Source organism: Zingiber officinale, chromosome 6A, assembly GCF_018446385.1.
Source record: "Zingiber officinale cultivar Zhangliang chromosome 6A, Zo_v1.1, whole genome shotgun sequence".
NCBI classification, from domain to species: domain Eukaryota; kingdom Viridiplantae; phylum Streptophyta; class Magnoliopsida; order Zingiberales; family Zingiberaceae; genus Zingiber; species Zingiber officinale.
The window spans coordinates 77,169,487-77,191,563 of NC_055997.1; the positions used below are offsets into that span (position 1 = coordinate 77,169,487).

The 22,077-nt window shown below is 43.5% G+C and overlaps 1 protein-coding gene across 1 annotated transcript; it reads right to left on the bottom strand.

Annotated features, from left to right (window-relative positions):
- Positions 1–9,578: 9,578 nt before the first annotated feature.
- Positions 9,579–10,311, bottom strand: LOC121994088 (GDSL esterase/lipase At5g45910-like). The gene is made up of 2 exons (XM_042548252.1): positions 10,025–10,311; positions 9,579–9,935 (listed from the first exon to the last, which is right to left on the bottom strand). The coding sequence occupies exons 1-2, from the start codon at positions 10,284–10,286 to the stop codon at positions 9,697–9,699; spliced, it is 501 nt and encodes a 166-aa protein (XP_042404186.1). The 5' UTR covers positions 10,287–10,311; the 3' UTR covers positions 9,579–9,696.
- Between the last annotated feature and the right edge of the window lie 11,766 nt (positions 10,312–22,077).

Below are 22,077 nucleotides of genomic sequence, written 5' to 3' on the forward strand. Positions count from 1 at the left end.
ACCCCTTCCCGGCCCGATTTCCTTGCAGGTTCGCCGGAGGTCCGCACGACCGGTCGAAGATCTACGTCAGCCATTCGGAGAGCGCCACGTACCCAGCGTTCGGACAGGATCAATTTGGCGCCATCTGTGGGAATGCTCCTGCATCCGATCGGAAGCAATGGACGAAGTTGGACGACCGCACTCGGTGATGCTCTCCACAGAGGAGCTCGATGCTCTGATCGAAACCAGAGCAGCCAAGCTAGTGGAACAACAAAGGAAGAAGTCGCAAGCCAAGCGGATGGAGCAACAAGCGACGTCCGGATCGGGAGGTTGAGCGGAAGCACCCGCGGCCACGGTTCCGTTTCCTCGGGCCCTATTTCGCACGCCTCCTGAAGCTGCAGCAGTAAATCGGGATCGAGGATCTTCATCGGATGAAGTGCCGGTACGAGACAGTAGAAAGGGCAAGGCCCCCCGAGCGGACGCCTCCCCCGAGCGGGTCAACCGTCAATTTTCGGAGGCCATCCTGTGGGACCCACTGCCAAAGCACTATGTGCCTCCGTCAATCGGTGAGTACAACGGAACCACCGACCCGGATGATCATCTGGGTAAGTTCGACAACACGGCCACCCTTCATCAATACACAGATGGAGTAAAGTGCCGGGTATTCCTTACCACTCTCTCGGGATCGACGCAACGGTGGTTTCGAAGACTGCCGGACGGATCCATCACAAGTTTCAAGGACTTCCGCACGGCCTTCCTCCACCATTTTACAAGCAGTCAGTGTTATCAGAAAACTAGCGTCAACCTATTTGCCATCAAGCAAGAGCCCAGGGAGCCGCTCAGAGCTTATATCCAACGGTTCAACCGAGTGGCCATGGATATTCCAACGGCCACCTCAGAAACGATGATGAATGCATTTACACAGGGCCTCGTGGACGGGGACTTCTTCCGCTCACTCATTCGGAAGCCGCCCCGAGACTACGATCATATGCTACACCGGGCTAATGAATATATCAATGTGGAGGAAGCCCAGGCGGCCCGGAGGAAGGAAGCTCCAACCGAGCGTCCACCACCTTCCGAGCGGAAGCCGCACATTGCTCATCATCCGCCCAGAGGACCGCGAGCTGAATCAGCCCGCCCCCAGCAACATGCAAGAGCCCACGCCATTCAAGAAGTATCTGCCGAGCGACCCAAACCTAAGAAGAAGGTATGGACCCCAATGTTTTGCTCATTTCACCGGACAGACACTCATAATACCAGAGATTGCCGGAGCCTTCCCCTGATCGCCCACCCCGTGCCTCGGGGTGGCCACCGTCGATCGCCATCGTCCGACAGGTGACAGCGCCCTCGTGAAGCCGATCGAATGCTATCCGACAGGCGGTAGAGACAGACGCCCGAGCGGCATCATACCCCTAGGCGTGAGGACAATCCCCGAAGGTCTAGGGAGCTGCCTAGGTCGTCCGCTCAGGAAGAAGAAAATAGAAGCAACACTTCCCGAGGCGAAATCAACATCATTGCTGGGGGCCCGACCGGAGGCGACTCTAATAGAGCAAGGAAGGCGAGCGTCAGACAGCTTCAGATCCATGCGGTCGGCTGCAGCCAAGAACGGACGAGCGGCCCCGAAATCAGTTTCGGGCCCAGGGACTTGGAGGGAGTCGAAGTGCCACATGACGACGCTCTCCTCATTAAAGCGGTAATAGCCAACTACACTATTCACCGCGTTTTCATTGATACAGGAAGCTCGGTCAATATTATATTCAAAAAGGCCTTCGACCAACTACAAATTGAGCGAGTCGAGCTGCTGCCCATGACAACCCCCCTCTATGGGTTTACGGGCAATGAAGTTCTGCCGGTCGGACAGGTCCGACTGGCTATTTTGCTGGGAGAGGAGCCGCTCAGGAGGATGAGGACTGCAAACTTCGTCGTGGTCAACTCTCCCTCAGCATACAACGTTATCTTGGGGCGACCGGCGCTCAGCGAGTTCCGAGCGGCCGTCTCCACCTTCCAACAGAAAATCAAGTTCCCGGTGGAAGATAAAGTGGGAGAAGTACGAGGAGACCAGCTGGCAGCTCGGCGATGCTACGTCGAGATGGTCCGAGCTGAAACTAATGCCGCCCGGAAGACGCCACGGATCGAGGTGAACGCTATAACCGAAAAACCTCCCTCTTTGGTTTATGAAGAAAAAGAGGAAGTGCAGATTCACCCGACCCGATCGGAGGCCACCACATTCATTGCGGCCGATCTGGAGGCGAGCCAGAAAGAGGAAGTGATCAAATGTCTCCAGAAAAACTGTGATGTCTTCATTTAGTCGACACATGAGCTGCCCGGGATTTCGCCAAGTATAGCGCAGCATGAGCTCCATGTCCGACCGGACGCTCGGCCGGTGAAGCAAAGGAAGAGGGACTTCAGCGCCGAACAAAATGCCATAATCCGAGCGGAGGTCAAGAATCTCCTGGAGGCCGGCCACATACGCGAGGTTCAGTTTCCGAGCTGGCTGGCGAACGTAGTACTAGTCTCCAAGCCGGGCAACAAGTGGAGAGTTTGCATCGATTTCCGGGATCTCAACAAAGCATGCCCAAAAGATTTTTATCCTTTACTCCGGATCGATCAACTAGTGGACTCCACAGGCGGCTGCGAGTTGATATGCATGCTCGACACCTATCAGGGATACCATCAAGTGCCGCTCGCCCGAGAAGATCAAGAGAAAGTTAGCTTCGTTACAGCCGACGACACGTACTGCTACAATGTGATGCCGTTCGGACTGAAGAACGCGGGAGCAACTTACCAACGCTTGATGAACAAAGTGTTCAGGGAGCAGATCGGACGAAATTTGGAAGTGTACGTGGATGATATTCTCATCAAGTCCGTCCAAGCGGCCGATCTCTTTAAAGACATGGAGGAGACTTTCCGAACGTTGAGGAAGTATGGAGTTAAGCTGAACCCTCAGAAGTGTCTGTTCGGAGCAAAAGGCGGGCGTTTCTTGGGTTACATAGTGACCGAGCGGGGCATCGAGGCAAATCCTAGCAAGGTGAAAGCATTACAAGACATGCCGCCCCCAAGAAATTTAAGGGAAGTACAGCGTTTGACCGGTCGGATAACAGCATTATCTAGATTCATCTCGAAGACCGCCGATCGGAGTCTCCTGTTTTTCAAAATCTTGCGCAAGGCTACCAAGTTTCATTGGGATGAAGAGTGTGATCAGGCGTTCGAAGAACTGAAATCATATTTGAACTCTCTGCCTGTACTAGCCAAGCCAGCTGTGGGGGAGCCGCTCTGTATTTACTTATCTTCAACTGAGCAAGCAGTAGGCTCGGCATTAGTGAGGGCGAGCGGAGAAGAACCCGTGTATTTCTTAAGTCATATTTTAAAGGACGCAGAATCTCGCTACACCGGGCTCGAGAAGCTGGCTTTTGCTTTGATCCTCGCCGCTCGGCGCCTCCGCCCCTATTTCTTGGCACATACTATCATCGTCCGGACGAATAGCCCATTGGGAAGAGTGCTGTTGAATCCAGAAGCGTCCGGACGGCTCATCAAATGGACAACGGAGTTGAGCGAATTTGATATTCAGTACCAACCCCGCTCAGCGATAAAGGCACAGTCCTTGGCAGATTTTATCACCGAAGTGCAAAGGCCAGAGCCCGAAGCTATGTGGAAAATATTTGTGGACGGATCGTCCACTCAACTCGGGAGCGGGATTGGCGTGCTATTAATCTCTCCCCAAGAAGAAAGGATGCACTTTTCCGTTCGGCTGGATTACAGAGCTACAAATAACGAAGCGGAGTATGAGACCCTTATAGCCGGCTTACAGGCCGCCCGGCATGTGGGGGTCGGTCGGGTGACGCTGCATTCAGATTCTCAGTTGGCCGCTCAACAGCTCTCTGGAACTTTTGAGATTAACAACGCTCTGCTCAAACTCTACGCTGAAGCCTTCGAAAAGATCAAGGCCAATTTCAGAGAAGCCGTTATCCAGAAGATACCCCGAGCGGAAAACCAGGCGGCATATGAGTTAGCCAAACTCGCAAGTTCAATAATGCCGGTCGTCATCCAGCAGCCGATTGAACAAGTATCTTTGGTGGCACACGTCGACCGGATGGAGGGCCTCGAGTTTCCGAGTGGAGGACCATGGAGCTGGATTTGGTCGATGAAGAGCGAGCCAAGGCGTCCGTCCGGCTGATGGCGTACCGGCAAAGAATGAAGCAGAACTACAACCGGCGTGTGATCCCTAGAGCATTCCAAGTTGGCGACCTTGTCTGGAAGAAAGTAAAGCCGGTCGGTGACATTGGCAAGCTGGAGGCTCCTTGGGCGGGCCCCTTCAAAGTCATCGAGAAGCTCCGCTCAAGTGCCTATTATTTGGAGGATGAAGACGGACGACAACTGGACCGACCATGGAGCGTGAATCATCTCCAGCCGTACCGAGCTGGATGAGAGGTGCGCTAAATGTAATTTTATATATGTTGTGGGTCGTCCATGTCCTTGTAATGCAGGAAGCAAAATGATAAGGATGACAAATAGCTTCGCCGAATGACAGTGTCAAAATTAGCCTTAAAAGGCCGTCGAGCTCCGACGTTAAAAATCGAGAGTCGAGCCGACGACTATAAACCCTCCGAGCGGAAGACCGTCGAGATCCGACGTTAAAAATTGAGAGTCGAGTCGGCGACTATAAACCCTCCAAGCGGAAGACCGTCGAGCTCCGACGTTAAAAATCGAGAGTCGAGCTCCGACGTTAAAAATTGAGAGTCGAGTCGGCGACTATAAACCCTCCAAGCGGAAGACCGTCGAGCTTCGACGTTAAAAATCGAGAGTCGAGCCGGCGACTATAAACCCTCCGAGCGAAAGACCGTCGAGCTCCGACGTTAAAAATCGAGAGTCGAGCCGGCGACTATAAACCCTCCGGCCGGAAGAAGACATAAAGAGGGACTTTGTAAGTCAATTTGATCGATCGGTCAACTAACCAAAAGCACTTCGTAAATGTCCGACGGAAATCCCATTTGCAAAACAGGATATATTCAGCCGAGCGGACTAGCTATCCAAAAGACTTCGTAAAAATCCCTTTCGAACACGAGAAAGATGGGAGGAAAGGCGAATGACAAGGAGAATTAAGGGAATACAAACGGTAGCTGGTAATCCGAGCGGCTAGCACACATACTGATTAATAAATGAAAAGGCAAGCGAATGGATAGCATTTAAAACCGCAAGGCCGAGCGACCTAATTACAAAAAAAAAAGGATAGTCTTTGGCCAAATGGCCGAATTACATATGAACTTCTATTCTAGATAATCGTAGAGATCCTTCGGGATGTTGTCGAGGAGCGCCACTTGATCTGCGGCCGGGATGAGAGCAGAGTCGGAAAGAAGACCCTTAGACTTCAAATATGTTGTGGTGGCGGTCATAACAAGGTCAAAGGCAGTGTACATCCGCTCGCAAACTTTCTCCGAAAATTCAAGCGAGCGGATGTAATTCTGTCTCAGGGCGGCGACCCGGCTTAGCTCGGCCTCTTGATATTCTTTAAAGGCCGCTTGGGAGGCAGCGAGGGACTCCTGCAAAGTTTTGAGCTCGTCCTTGTGCTTATTCGCCTCTGCCGAGCGGGCCACCTTCTCGTTGGCTAGTTGGTTCATCAGCTCTTTAACTTTCTGCTTCAAGCCCCGAGCTTCGACATTCTTCTTCTCCAGATCGGAGATGGCTGTGTTCTTCCCCTCGGTCGCCAGGCTTATCTTGCGATCCAATGATTTATTCACGCGATCAAGTTCAGCCAGATTGTGAGTCTAGTCGGCCGTTTTCTTCCGTTCAGCCTCCAAAAGATTTTGAGTCTTCTTCAGCTCCTTCTGCAGATCGGCGTACGAAGGGCCTTGGGAGCCGGACGGACTGCCCGTAGCCTTCAGCCTCTTGAGCTCCTCGTCCACCATGGCGAGCCGATTGGAGACAACAATTTCCTCCACCCATCTCTGGCACAAACGGAAATTATTAAGGGCCGATCGGAAAGAATGCATAAAAAGCTTAGGAAGAAAATGCACTTACCCCAGTGACCTGTTGCATGTGGCTATTGGACAAGTTGCTGAGTGGGATCATCGCCACACGCGCCCGGGCGTCAGCCCACATTTCGGCTAGAGGCCCCTTCAAGGTGATCGTGTGCTCGGGCGCGGTAGGCCGATCGGCTTCGGGCATTAATTCCTCGGTGGGGAGATGCAAGGAGACCCGGACGGTGCGGCGCCGACTGGGGGTCGTCTGGGCGGAAGCCGGAGAAGGATCAAAAGCCGGCGTAGAGAACTGGGACAAAATGGTGGAACGCTGGACTTGGCGGGGAGCAGGTGGACGGACGCTGACTAGAACGGCCTCAAGAGGGTCCGCAGACGCGCCGAGTTGGGAGGGAGTCCGATCGGACGAAATCACCTCGACCTCTGGAGCTTTGCCACGAGCGACTGTTGTGCCCCGTTCGGATGGCTGGACAGCGGATGTGGCCGACCAAAGGGGAGTTTCCACTCGGCGCCTCTTTTGTCGAAGAGGCCGCTCTTCTGGAGCAGAGCCTTCCTCCCGGACGGAAGGCTCTTGGCTAACAGTTGCTCCCGCCGCTTGCTCTGGGAGAGAAGCCTGAGCGGCCGACTCCCCAGCATTAGTCCCGCTCTCCCCCTCATTAGAGCCGACCGGCTGGATGCCGAGCGTCTCCATTTCTTTGGCCGCCGCGACTTCGAGCGCCGCCACCTTCCTCTTCAGAATACCAGCCATCACCGACTCCATGACAATATTCACTACAAAGGAAAAAGGAAAAAATCAGTTAGCAAGTAAGACAAATGTACAAGTAAAATTCTTACCGAAGTCACTCGGGAGGGGTGTTCTGATCGGACTCAAGCCGAATATGTACATAACCCCTTCTGGAAGGAATTTGTTGATGTCAAAACGCAGACCGGCAAGCATGTTGGCGGCGTGGAGATAATCCGGTCGGGTTTTGAACGTTTTGAGCTCTGGTGAGGATGGTGGTCTGATCTGGCACTTCGTTAGGAAGGGGGTCCGCTCGGAAAGGCGAATATAAAAGTAAAATTCTTTCCAATGCTTATTGGAAGAAGGAAGTTTATTGAAGAAAACCAAGCCGGGTCGAGCCTGGAACATGTAAGTGCCCGGTTTGGACTGTTTAGGATAATAGAAATAATAGAAGACATCCAGTCAGAGGGGAATGTTATGGATCTTGAATAAGACGACAATGCCGCATAGGAGGCGGAAGGTATTGGGGACTAGGCTTCCGAGCAGAATGCCGAAAAAGTTACAAACTTCCACAAAGAAGGGATGGATCGAAAATCGCAGACCGGCTGTAAACTGGTCGCGGAAAACACAAAAAGCTCCGCGCGACGGTTTGTGTGGCCGAGAGGAATCTGTGGGTAGGATGATTTCAAGGTTGGAGGGAATGTCAAAACTATCTATCAGAATGTCGGCGTCGCGCCGATCGAAGCGCGACTCCATGGTGGTATACCATGGGCCGAGGGCTTGGTCTTGTGGCTGGGAAGAGCTAGCCATTGTACGAGCAGACGAAACCAAAAAAGACGAAAAAGGATGAAAGGAAGAAGATGGCAACGAAACAGTACCCTGAGGATGAAAACTTGGGAAAGAAATGCAAAGAAAACACCAGAAACAAGGAGAGAAAATAGGAGAACCTTATAACGAAGAGGAGGATCGAAGGAAGAACACCGAAGATCGTCGGAGAGCAAAGGAGCTGGGTCGCCGGAGAACTGAGAGCGAGAAGCTGTGAGGCACGCAAGAGCAAGAATGCGGCGAAGGAAGGAAAGCGAAGCTTTTATAGGGTGGAGCCTGAGCGGCCCCCACCGTCGGATCCAGGTCACGAGAATCGGAGCACGCATCGTGCCGTTCATTTCGAACTGCCTCGGTCTCATCACTCGCGGCGCCGCCGCCATACGCTGTTGACAGCAATGTCACGTGGCATTCTACCACGGGAGAGCATTTAATAAGCGCCTTATCGAGGCACAGAGCGCGTGCTTGGCCTTAATGACGGAGATTGGCGCGAATTCCGAGGAGATCCGAGGGATAGGGCATTGACTGAGGCCGTACTTATCTCCACACCGGCCGAGCGGGGGTGGTTTCTTGTATGAGCCGCTCGGCTAAACAATCGTCCAGTCAGTCGGACTAATCGCCTCCTTCGACTGGACTTGAAGAGGAGGCAAGTGATCCGGTGATAAGAATAGGGACCCCCCTTCCGAGGGAAGTCAAAGCCACGTGGAAGTCAAAGGGTCAAACGTCCGACCGGAGAATGGGAGACCGGTCGGACGAACGGGTTCCGAGCGGAAGCACAAACAACCCGACGGAGAGTCGGGTCTCCGATGCTCATGGGGAACAGGGTTGCCGGGCCGATCGGGGAGCCCACTCGGCCGAAGGCATAAAGTAGCATTACTGTGAACAGTCGACAGACCACACGACCAGGAATCTCCCGAGCGGACCAGCACATACGATCGGCCGGACGTGAGGGGACGGCCGACCGGCCGGGCGCTCAGCATGAGGTAAGAAGAGACAAAAGGACAAGGGAACAGCTTCTGACAACGGATATGCTCAACGACCAGGTCATACGCAGGATCTTATGACAGAGGGTTCCATTGTCCCATCAGAGATGTGCTCAGGCTGTAGCAGTATAGTGTCAGGTAAGCTTTTCTGACAAGCACATACTGAGGTATGGGCTGAGGACACGTATTCACCTCGATATGTGCGCGTGAGCCCCTTCACAGCTCTATATAAAGGGCCTCACACTTCGCCTGAGGTACGCATTCTCGCATATTCAGAGTCATTCTCTCTTCTTCCACTTGCCTGACTTGAGCGTCGGAGGATCGTCGCCGGGAACCCCTTCCCGACCCGATTTCCTTGTAGGTTCGCCGGAGGTCCACACGACCGGTCGAAGATCTACGTTAGCCATTCGAAGAGCGCCACGTACCCAATGTCCATTGATTCAGCGTTCGGACAGGATCAAATGAACACTACTGCAACATAATATCATTAGTACTAATACAGTTTAAGTATGTTTATTATGGTAGTTATCATATCCTTGAAGTTATAATAGCATTAAAAATAAATATATTTTTAAAAGTAAAAGTATATTTAAAATGAAACGAAGTATTATTTTGATAATAAATAAAAAAGATTTTTATTTTCTTTGATAATTCGGATAAGGAATTGTCAAATAAAAAGATGCTCTGATAAGGAACTTTCTTCAGTATATTAATTATGCATTTGTCTTTTTCGATATTCTATTTTTTTTCCTATTGTCCACGTCTGTCACGTCCTCCTCCCTAGTCAATTCCTGCCATCTAAATTTATAAATAAGTTCATTCTCCCAACTAACATTCAAGCGTGAGATGGTCTCTAAATAATTTATTCTTAAATAAGCTGATTTAATTGCTGATTTTGCCTGTCATTCGATTAAAGGAACTTTCAATAACCTATTTATTCCTTATTAATTAGAAGGAAAACTTGCATATAAAAACATCAAAATTGAGCTAAAAACGAAACTGAACTTTAATGGAATCATATTTTTAACGGGAGTTCAATGATTAGCGAGAATGATATGATTTCTCTGCCATGCAAGAAACAAGAAATTACACACAGTGCTCATGAAGAACTGAAGGAAGAGGAACGAGGAGGAGGAGGATCGACTACGTACTTGAAGGATGTGTTGCAGCTTCTTCAACACAAAACAATATTGCGAGCTAAAGAAAACTCATACAGAAATTAATCTCTAATTAATTCAATATTACCTTGAAACGAGGAATGGGACTGGAGGAGTTTCTGGAACCATCTAATTTGGGCGTGCAGGGTGTTCTTCCTCAACCACCCAGTCGTGTGCACCCCAAACCTGCCCAAATCGTTCTGGCTCAACGCCGTCGCTCCGGCGAAGGCGAAGTTTGCTCCTTTTGAGAAGTCTCCTCCGGCGAGGTAGGGCTGCACCAACGGCAGCCCAACGCGTTCCGCTGCATGCAACATAGATATCAACCAACTAATCATGCAAATTGAGATTCACGTGGTCGTCGATGCACAAAAGTCAGTGATCTCGACTCACCGATAAAGTCTATGATGAGTCGGCCATCAGAGAAGCGGCCGGTGGGGCGGTGGAAGTAGGTATTCCCCCACGGCGGCCGACTGACGGTGGTGTTGAAGAAGGCGTGGGCGAAGTTGCCGGTGTCCTGCAGGGAGTCGCCGAAGCTGAATATGGCAGAGAAACAAGTGTGCCGCCTTGCATGGCCCTGCACCTGCAGCAGCAGAAGCCCCAAGAGAAGTATGAAGAAGCAGGACAATGTGTAGGCAGTCGCCATAACACGCATATTCAGTCGTAAATTAACGACTTCCACTGTCGTTAGACGCCTGGTAAACAATATATATATATAAACCTTCACTATCCTCTATTTGAAAAGGGTGAACGAATATTCATTAACAAAAAGGAAGATAGGGAGGGGAGAAAATAAAGTATTTATATTCATTTTTTAGGAATTAGGAGGGAGGGAAGTTTCATGAAAATGAAACATGTGTTATCGTGTTTGAGATGAAAATGAAAGTAATAAAACTTAAATATATAAAATTATAAAATTATCCTTATTTTTATTTAAAACTTCTGGCATATATTTATTGATTAAGAATTATATATTCAAATATTTGTAAGTCAATTTTGAAGTTAGAGTCGACATCAAAGTCGATGTCAGAGTCGACATCAATGTCAGCGTCGACGCTCTGAACAATATGAGTGTTTTTCATCATAATATTTAAAATAATAATTTTTAGAATTAATAAAATAAAATATGAATAAATTTAGAACATAATTTTTTAAAAAATTTTCTTATCCTTCTTTACACTCTAAATCAAGATCCAAGAAATTCTTTCATTTCAGGTTAAAATTTAACTTTTCTATTTTTCGTTTTCTCACTTTCTGTGACAGGATTCCAAATTTCAGCTCTTGTTTTTTCCCTTCCCTCACCCCTCCCAAAAGTACCGCGAACCATGCAAGCTGTGGTGGAACGTAGCGGCGAGGCGAGGCGAGGCGAGGAATAGGAGAAAATCAAGAGGCATGTGGACGCGCATGCAGTGTCTGCACGTCAACCTTCACACTTGCTCGTGATATGTTTGTGAAAGGGATGCCGGTCACGACGTTGAGCATCCACCAATTAAGCCATGCACGCATGCATGCAAATTAAATTAGGCGGCCTGAACATAATACCCTACGTCGATGCGATCTCCACGAGGATGTCAAATTTATAATTAGGCGGATCAATTTTTGATGGGGCACCTACCTTGACGAAAAAAATTTTCTATTCTCTATCTATTTGACGAAAAGCTATAAATTAATTTTAGTGTCCAGAATGAACGTAATCATATTGTTCCAATAAATTACGGTGATGTGACTTGATAATTAGTCAAGTGTGGATGAAGATGAGGGCGTGGATGACTCGCGACGCTGAGCTGTAGGTGTTTTAATTTGTCGAAGAGATTAATTTTCTTTTATTAATGCACAAGTATATAAATATATACAAACACATTAGTACCGTGGGCGGAGCTTATAACTCTCAGACAAAATAAATATCCTTAGAATGTAAGTATATTAATTTGAGAGGTTGGAACTGATTAATCTTTGTCCACAGGGCCAGAGGGCCCATATAAAAAAAACAACTGATTTTATATTCAAAAACCAAGGAGATCGCATTTTCTGATTTATTTTTATTCTTATGGATTCATCTTCTTATTGGGGTTATAGTTTGAATTTGGATGAACGCTGAAAGCCGCCCCCACTCTGTATCCGACAGTCCGATCATCTGTCCACCGTCGGTGGCCTCCAGGAGATGCTCATCCAAACCTAAATTATAATATGGATGGAATAATGAATTTAGGAAAGGATCCTAAGTAATTATGATTGAATCATGTCCATGATCTAACTACAATTATATTATAGACCCTCTCTTAATTTATAAAAATGGATCAGAAAATGGGACGGGGAGGGGGGACAGAGGAGTGGGTTTATGCCAACGCAATGGAAAGGTATCTGGCATGATTTTGATTGAACTGTTCTGGCTCCGAATCCGGCGGTAAAGATTCATAAAGGGACCAATGAGACGTGTAGTCTTCTGTCAAATAAATGACACCTAGCTGTAGATATGCCTCGAAACGTCATTTCCAGTTCTCCCGTAGTCAAAATTGAGTTATTTAATAAATTAGAGTCAATATTTTTATTTATGAAACATGTTTTTAGATTTTGAGTGAATTGTCGACGAATATAATATATTTAATATAAATATGTAAAAAGTATAAGAGATGATGATTTAGATTAAATATTCATTATTAATTTTTTCAACAAAGTTATATTTATATTCTTAAAATGAATTATATATTTACACGGTGGACACCACGTGGTCAGTTCTTAGAAATGGATACGTAATTACTTCTTATGTAATTTGTTAATATTTACAAAACTCTTTTTAAACTTTTGATAGAATAAATTGATATAATTAGTTGAGTTTTATATTTTTTTAAAATTTAATATTCTCGTAATTTAATGATCAACTTAAAACTTATATATGTGATATATATTTTAAAAAATATTTTAAAGATTACAATATTTCACAGAAATTAATTATGTCAAATAAAAATATGGCATATCCGGACCATTGATTTATAAATTTTTGATATTGACACCAATTCTGCATACGACTACAATGATAGAAAGAGTATTTTTCATTATGAGAATTATGGAAGACAATCAAATAGGCGATATATTTTTTAGTTGATAATAAAAATATTAAATAAAGATTTTAAAATATAAAATTTTAAAAACGAAGAATTGTAAATCCGAAGCCCAGGTGATATGTGACGTAACGCCCCATTATTATCAATAATTTGAGCATCGTAGATATGCTTTAATAGGAATCGAATCTTCATTATTTGGAAAAGCTCGGCCTCCTACCACCGCATGTGCCTGCGATGCATTTGATTCAGAGCTGCCACGGCAAAATAGGTTAATAGGGCGGAACGCATGTGCATGATCAGCCCATTTATTTCCAGAGCTTGACAATGGGAGTTAGCCGACATACCCAACCCTAATCAATATAGAGCATGCCTGATGCTAGACTTGAAATTTAAGTGTTGTGTGGGGTCAAGTCCAACCCAAACCACTTATGCTAGACAGCTAAGCCCAAGAAAATTTGAATTTTAAATAAAATAATAAATAAAAACAAATATATAGAAAGGAAAATTTTTTTAAAAAAATTATATATATAATTTTTATTATTTATTTTATTTTAAAAAACTTTTATTTTTAATATTTTTTAATATACGGGGCTCAACTTGTGAACCAAGTTGGGACAAGCCCAATATGGCCCAAACCCCATTGGGTCATGCAACTCAAATCGGGTTCAGTCAAACCAAGTAGTAGGTGGCTTGTTCCGATGGCCACCCTAGGTTGAGTTACCAATGCCATTGTCCAACTCAATGCACGAACCATACCAAATCCAACACGACACTATACTATCATACTAGGCATGTCTTAGATTAGATTGGGCAACCCAACTTACACCTCCAGACTCTAGTCATCACTTTGGTTACAACCAACCCAACCTGATTTACACCTTCAATCACCACTTTTCGGTACTCATTTCACATTCTAAAATAACTTGCTTAATTATGTTTTTTTAGCTGAATAACATTTCCCTTTGTTTTGAAATACTGATGGCACATTTTAGAATTGTGTTCAATATTTATATTTTAAAACCAGAGTCCCTATAGCTGCCCCACGCCTCCACATATACATATAATTATCTCATTTTCTAACCTAATCTAATCGTTTCGCGACTCTCATATTACATTCATATTTTTTTTTTTTGCTAATTTAGATGTCTAATTTTTGCTCTACTAATTTCAGAGATGGATAATCTTCTCCTTTGATTTATCTATCGAATGAATTTAAAGTACAAGCACTCAAAAATCAACTTTTAGAATATTCCTACTTAGTGAAATTCAAATATTGATTCTTTTCTTTATTTACTCAGTGTGGAGACGACACTACATTTATATTCTTTTACATAACTTGTTCTTTCGAATTCATTAGTCTTTTACTTTATTAACCAATTGTTGGACAACCTTTTATTATAAAGATAGTTATAATTGTTGAATTGAAATGTACTCAAAATATAATTTTAGATCGTTGAGATAATTTAAACGGATAATCTTAGGCTAGCAAATAAAAAGGAGCTGCTTGGAAAAATTGGATTGCCTGGAAGACTTGGTCGAGATGTTCCGCTAAGACTAAGATGTCCAATAGAGACCGAGATATCTAATCGAGATTGAGTTGTCCAACACAGACCAAGATGTTCAGTCAAGATAAAGATATACAATCGAGACCAAGATGTCCAGCCAAGATAGAGATGTCTAGCAGAGACTGAGATGTCGAGCCGAGACCTTAGATGAAAGTAAGAGTTGCTTAGGTCTGCATGACGAAGTTTCTTTAAAACAAACTCGTCCTTCTCCTATTATGTTTCAAGGTTATTATGAATGTTTGTTTCCTAGGATACAACTATAAGATACAACAAATTAAATAATAAGTGTTATTGGAAAAATAACCTTATGGAATTTTTAAAAAAATTTTAGAAATTTTTTAGAATTTAAACGAAGTCCGTATGAAATGTTTAAGGGGATGAATCAATTAAATTTAGAGAAGACTTGTTTGAGATATTCCTTAATTGAGAGTTGATTGAATTAATTAATCTAGAGGTTATAATTGTTAATTCTAAGTATAAATATAAATATCTAGATTTTATTTCCCTAATCTACCCTATCCACTTCTCCCTCCCATCACGGTCCACGCTCCTCCTTATCCCCTTTCCTCCCTTCTCCTCCGATAGCCCAAGCTGGATCACGCCGCCATCGCCATCCGAATATGGGAGACTAGCCAGCGACACAGCAGCCACAGTTGTCATGGGAGGCGATGCCGTGGGTCATCGCAAGAGCCACAAAGTCCCTCACCGCCGGTCGAACCCCCTGGCTGGCTGATCCACTACCGACCGAGGGCTGCTACTAGGGGTGCTCATTATTCGGGTCAATCCATTAACCCGCCTGATCCAAATAACATTTGGGTTATTTGGTTTGGTTAAATGAAATTCGGGTCGGTTGAATGAACTGACCCGAAATGTTAATTTGATTAATGGTTTGGTTTTGGATTTAACTCCCCATCCGAATAACCCGCCCGAAACCCGAATAAGGAATTAATATATATGTTTTAATTTTTTTGAGTATAATCTTTGGAATCTTTGGAATGTGTAAGTTTTTTTTCTTATATCGAATGAAACTATTTTATCAAATTTGGAGCTTATTTATTTATAAATGTAAACTATTAAGAGTTTATTTATGTGAAGAAGATTGAAAATTTGAAATGAAAAGAAAATTGGGTTAATTGGTACCCGAACCGAATAACCCGAATTAGTTTCGGGTAATTCGGTTTGGTTTATAGCTAATTCGGTTTGGTTCTTGGTTGGATTTAGAAAATTATAAAATCCGAATAACCCGAACCGAATAACCCAAATAATCCGAACCGAACCGAATGAACACCCCTAGCTGCTACTCTCCTCCTTCCTCCACATCTTGTTCCGTTCCATTCAAGCCACCCCACACAGGGTAGTCTTCATCCAAGGGCAGAGAGTCGTGCCCTAGCCATCAACCTATTGTTGCGCATCTGTGAGCCTCGGCTTTGACCTTCGGACCCCTCTGGCTAACCCTCTACCTCTAGGTTTAGTGTCGGACCTCTCCCTTTGCTCCGAAGTGAAGCTGTAGGTCAGAATCCCTATACCGACCAAACAACACTATTTCGACCAGAATCTTTGCAAGTGTTAGCGATCTGAATAGAAATTATAGATCAATTGAGGGTAAGATCTCTAGGTTAAGAGGTTATTCATTAGTAGTTTAGTCTAATACTCATAGGTAGATGGGTTGATTGTGCTTTGTTAGGGTATTGGTCTGGGAGATCTGCAACATCACATTGCGTCGACCACCCTTTCTAACAGTAAGATCTTCGGCTGTGAGATAATAGGGGAACAACCATATTAATGTAAGCTATGTATGTTGATCAGTTTGCATTTCAGTGATGGATTGGTTGATTGCTGATGATAGTGTTAGGTTGATATGGATTTGTATCAGATTTCTTTTTAAGGTAGTAATATATGTAGCTTGGTTAATGAGTGATTAGTTGTTTTAAGACATGTATTAAATGAATGGGTTGATTAAGGAATTGAGATGATTAAATTCAATTAGTTTCGAATAACTTTGTAGATCCATTTCTATGTTGATTGATGCATTAGGTTGATGGTGTTAAATGGAATCGTTAACTGATTGGGGTTATCATTTTTGATTAATTCATAAGAAATTGGAATCCGAATGTAATATGTTAATTTGGGTGAGTTTTAGAAATATGCATATATAAACCTAATCTAATGAAGATGATGGATTAATTAGGGTTAAACCAACTTAACTCTAGTTTAGATGGTTAATCAATGATTATATTTGATTATAGTTACTCTAAATAGGTTTGGAACTTTAATTTAACTATTTAATTCATATGTGATTAGCTAAATTTGTACAATATGGAATTATAAGACTTTGATCCGAGGTGAGCATCACGATGTGGGTATTGTTTAGCATGATCGATAAATAAAGGCGGGTACTTTTTTTTTGGCCTATTTAGTTCATTGAACTTAGTACATAGTTATTTTTTATTGATGGATTAGGTTGGTTTACCTTAAATCTATTCATTTTTATCCTGCTTGATACTTATTTGCTTGACCTTATAGACAATCTAGTTATTTCATATATAGTCTTGGCTTTAGATATATATACTTTGTTGTGTGTACACATGTAGACTATGTACTATAGAGGATATCATGTTGACTGAGTAAATATGTTGATTATGCATATGATGTTGAGTATACATATGATTGGTATGTGCTATAAGAATTACCATATTGACTGTCCATTTAAATATTGAGTGTGCATACGTGTCTGATGTATACTATTGGAGAAAACATGTTGATTATACCTAGATTGTGTGTGCACACATGTCTGGTGATTACTATCGGATGAATCATGTCGATTAAACCTATATTGGGTGCGTACATGGGTTTGGTATGTACTATTGTAGGTATTATGATGATTATACCTATGTTGTAGGGTGCGTACGTCTCTGGTGTTGCTATTTATTATATGTGTTGATTAGTAGACACATGTTGGATCTTTTCAAATCCATAGACTTAGGTGATTGATAGATCATGTACTGGAGATACTTATGTGGATCGGGATGTTACATTGATAATGATCATGTCGGTATCATGATTATTTATATCATGCTCATCATCGCACTGCATGCTATCGACCATTACTCCCTTATGGTATGAGCTAGTTGTCAGTCATATTTAGCTGCCCATTCGGCCACTCAAGGGAGAGTGGTAGTTAGGAGTGGAGCTTGTCCTGTCATGCCCGTTCAGAAACAACACATACAACGCTAACAAGTAGATTTACTTGGTATCCACCTCCAAAGGAGGTGACTAGTCCAAGGATCCACACACTAACACACACCTCCACTAATAAACACTCCTTTTCGGTAACTACCGAAGGCGGAGAAGCCCTACAAGTTCACACTACAAGAAGAAAGGGAAAGGGAAACAAAAATACAGCACAAGCTTACAAGGGAACCCTAACCCTAGCTCTCTTCTTCAGCTGTAGATCCGCCTCTTGACTTGGAAAACCTCCAAGAACCTTCAAGAACTGGCGATCTAAACTTTGTGGAGAAGCTGTGAAGATCTGAGATGAATGCCGTGAGTTCTGCTGAAGGAATCGAACGCCTGCAGCTAAATACGACGCCAACGGTTGGATCCCGATCGATTGGATTGCTCCCAATCGATCGGGGAGGCTTTGGATTGATTGACTGATCGATCCAGAGTTCCTCTGTGCTCTCAGGAATATGCCTAGATCGATCGGCTGATCGATCCAGGGCTTATCGTGCGACATCGCTATTTCCCAATCGATCCACTGATCGATTGGGAGCTCTGGATCGATTGGCTGATCGATCCATAGGCGTTCTGTGCGCTCTGCGACTTGCTCACTCGAGGCTTGTCGCGGGGACCTTCCCAATCGATCGGTCGATCAATTGGGCATCAGCCAATCAATCGGTTGATCGATCCGGACATTGGTTTTTGCCCAAAACCAAGTCCCAAGCCCCCAAACCAACATCCGGTCAATCCATGACCTGTTGGTTCATCATGCCTAGCATTTAGTCACCCTTGACCTGCTAGGACTCTCTCACCAAGTGTCCGGTCAATCCCTTTGACCCACTTGGACTTTTCTTCCTCGTGCCGAGTATCCGGTCAATCCCTTTGACCTACTTGGACTTTCACCAGATGTCTGGTCAACCTTGACCCATCTGGATTTTCCCGTGCCTGACTTCACTGACCAGGACTTCCCTTTTGCTTAGCTTCACTCACTAGGACTTCTCTTCTGCCTGGCTTCACTCACCAGGTCTTTCACCTAGCTTCACTCACTAGGATTTTCCTCTGTCTGACTTCACTTACCAGGACTTTCACCTAGCTTCACTCACTAGAACTTCTCTTCTGCCTGGCTTCACTCACCAGGTCTTTCACCTAGCTTCACTTACTAGGATTTTCCTCACTGCCTAGCTTCACTCACTAGGGTTTTCACCTGACTTCACTCATCAGGATTTTCCTTCTGCCTGGCTTCACCCACCAGGACTTTCACAGTCAAGTATCCGATCAACCTTGACCTACTTGACTCTTCTACAATCAACCTGATCAAACCCTGATCAGAGGGGAATTGCACCAAACAATCTCCCCAAATGAACAACTACACCTGCACTTGTCCATATCATCGAAGTCTTGTATTTTCAAACATCGAAACCCAAACCAAGGCTCAAGCTTGGTCAACCAGGTCAACCTTGACCTGAGGGATATTGCACCAACAATCTCCCCCTTTTTGATGTTTGGCAATACCTCATTTAAATTAGGCTAATCCCATAGCCTAAACCTTCTTCATGCCACTAGGTAATGAAGGCATAAGTTAACCCCTTCATTCTCCTCCTAAGAGGGCAAACTCCCTCTTAGATAATGAAGTCCTAACTTAAACCCTTCATTCTCCCCCTATTGGCACACATCACAAACATCCCCCATCTTTGGGCACACATCAAAACAAACTCTCCCCCTAAAGAGTTAGTCACTGTTGTTCACAACTGCACTCGTTGTGATCAACCCGATAATGAAAGTCCCATACCTTTCATTTTCCTTTAACCCTATATTCTTCCCCCAATGTAGGCAAATGCCCATTATTGAGCATTTTTAACTTAAACAATGAAGATATCCACTCTCCATTGTTAACACATGCCCAACCTTGAGCATTTTTACTAAAGAAGGTTAACCACCTTCCAATGGTGTATGAAAAATAATTTTCATGTCCTTAAAGAGTAACTCCCCCTAAAGACATGGTCGTGAATTTTTATCATTGCACCAACAATGACTTGGAGTCCCTAAACCTTTAGGAAACCCAAATTTATAAGTTTGAGGTTTAAAAATTCACTATTGAAATCAAACCTCAACCTAAACTTCAATTTAGTCTTCCTCAACCAATCCATCCTTGTTTTCAACATGAAAACACTCTTTTTATGTATACAAATATATTTTTAAGGGTTTTGGAATGGTTACCTAGACTAACCATGGTTCAAAAAGCTGAAATCAGGCTTTCCCAGCCAAAATCAGCAGCTTCGATCGATTGGAGTTGAGTCCCAATCGATCGGACCATGCTGAATCGATCCACTGATCGATTCAAGAGGGCTGGATCGATCGATGGATCGATCCAGGAAGCTTCTGTTCGTGAGACGCTTGCTCTCAATCGATCGCCCGATCGATTTGAGACCCTTCAATCGATCGGGTGATCGATTGAGGTCTAATAGTTGCTGAAATTTCATTTCAGTCAACTTCAGAAACCCCTAGAAAATTCTACAAAATTTTAAAAATCGTGAAAATTTGTGTAGACATTATTTAGGGTATACTTTATCATGAAAAAATAGTTTTATATGAAAATACATCATATTTTCAAAGATTGACACAAACTTGAAAACTTGTAAAAACTTTAGTGTTTTCTTCAAGTTTGTGTCTAACTATTCAATGGTGATTACTATCAAAAGATAGCCTTCACTAAGGTTTTCCAAAATCATTTTAAAAATATTTTCAAAACCAATATCCCACCATGTTCCTTGGGCTTAATGCACATGACTTGTACATTAGCTTTTCCAATGATGGGAAAACAAATAACTATGTGTTTTGATGAATTTAAAAACTCAAAAAAATGCACTAAATCAACATCTTGAGTTTTGTTCATCATCCTAACATCTCACTTGTATCTACTGTGCACTAAAACACATACAAGTCACCTTATAGGTCTTTGTGAGATGTACAATTTGGTTTTGCCCTAATCTAGTGATCATGCATATCTATCTAGGCATTTTGTTAATATTGAACATCCACCTAGGATGTCACTTGTTGATACTACCTGTTGATAAATGCCATTTGTCCTTACTTTTAAGGAAATAAACATAATTCATGATAATGTTATGGCATCCATCAAAAAGAAATAATTTTCAAAAGAAAATTTCCTATGACTACATGATGTATGTATGTCATGACATGATATTTTTGTATTTTTCATAATAAGGCATGAATGCAAAAATAATCATGATGCCATGACATATAATAGGCAAACAAAGCATGGTAAATTATCATGAATAAAATACCTAGATTACCTATCTAAGTATCCTTAACCCTTAGCTAAGTTAAAAATTAACCCTACATTGTCCTCTAAACGCTCCAAGAAAATGTCAAAACCTAAATTGACATTTCTAGTTCTCTTGATTAACTTATGCCAATTTAAATTAAGCTTATTCCTCAAATGTTGGCGTATTTCGTTCTTTCACAAGAGTAACACTATGAAAATACCAAAATCCCAACTTGGTATTTCCTTATGTTTTCCCAATATGTGAAATTTAAAAATAAAATCAATACTTCTCAAATTTGGCACATTTTACTCTTTCAAAGAGTAAATCATAAATCTATTTCATTTTCAAAAGTTAATAATAACCTTGAAAATGCTTCTTGAGTGTCAATTTCTTCAAAGTTGGGTTAACTACCCTTCTTCTTAGAGTTGACACTCTCTAACCCATCTATGGGGTAGAGAAAATGCTCCTAGGAACCCAAAACCTATTGGTGCTCCTTGGATGCTCTAGGTATTCACTAGGGATAACTTCCCTAGATACCTTCCTAGTGACCTTCCTAGTGACCTTGTTTGACTTCTTAGAAGCCTTGGTTACCTTTTCTAGGTCAACCTTAGGGATTTCTTCCCTTGTGACCTTTTTAGTGATTTTGTTAAACTTCTTAAAAGTCTTAGTCACTTTAGTTGAGAAAATACTCCTAGGGATAACTTCCCTTGTATTTTTGACTTGACCCTTAGACCTAGGGTTGGTTCCATAACTGTATGGAACCCTATGGTAAGAGATTTCATCCTTCTTAGCCTTAGGTCTGTATCCCAAACCTCTATGGACATTGGATGACTTTTGTTGTTCTAAACCTAGGTTTTTACCCTTAGACCCTTGTGTTCCATTTGTGATTTTTCTAAGGGTCTTCTCTAATTTATCAAGTCTTGACCTTAATACTTGATTTTCCTTCCATAATTCCTCAACCTTAGATTTTTCACTAAAATCTTGATTTTTCTTTTTTCTTAAGCAAAAACCTAGAATCCTTAGGGTTCTTACCTAAATTCCTATCTACCATTTTAAACCTAGGTTGAGAGGATTTAGCATGAAAAGCTACATGATTTTCCTTAACTTTATCATGCCTCCTATTTTCATGGTAAATAGCATTGAAGTGATATAAATTAGAACTAGCATGCTTTTTACCATAATTTAAAGGGGTAGACTCAATAAAAGTTATCTTTCTTTTTATCTTGGAGGCCCCCCTTAGATTGATCTTCCTCCTTGAGCCTTGACCACCTTCTTCCCCTTAGGGCATTGACTTCGGTAATGCCTCTTTTGAT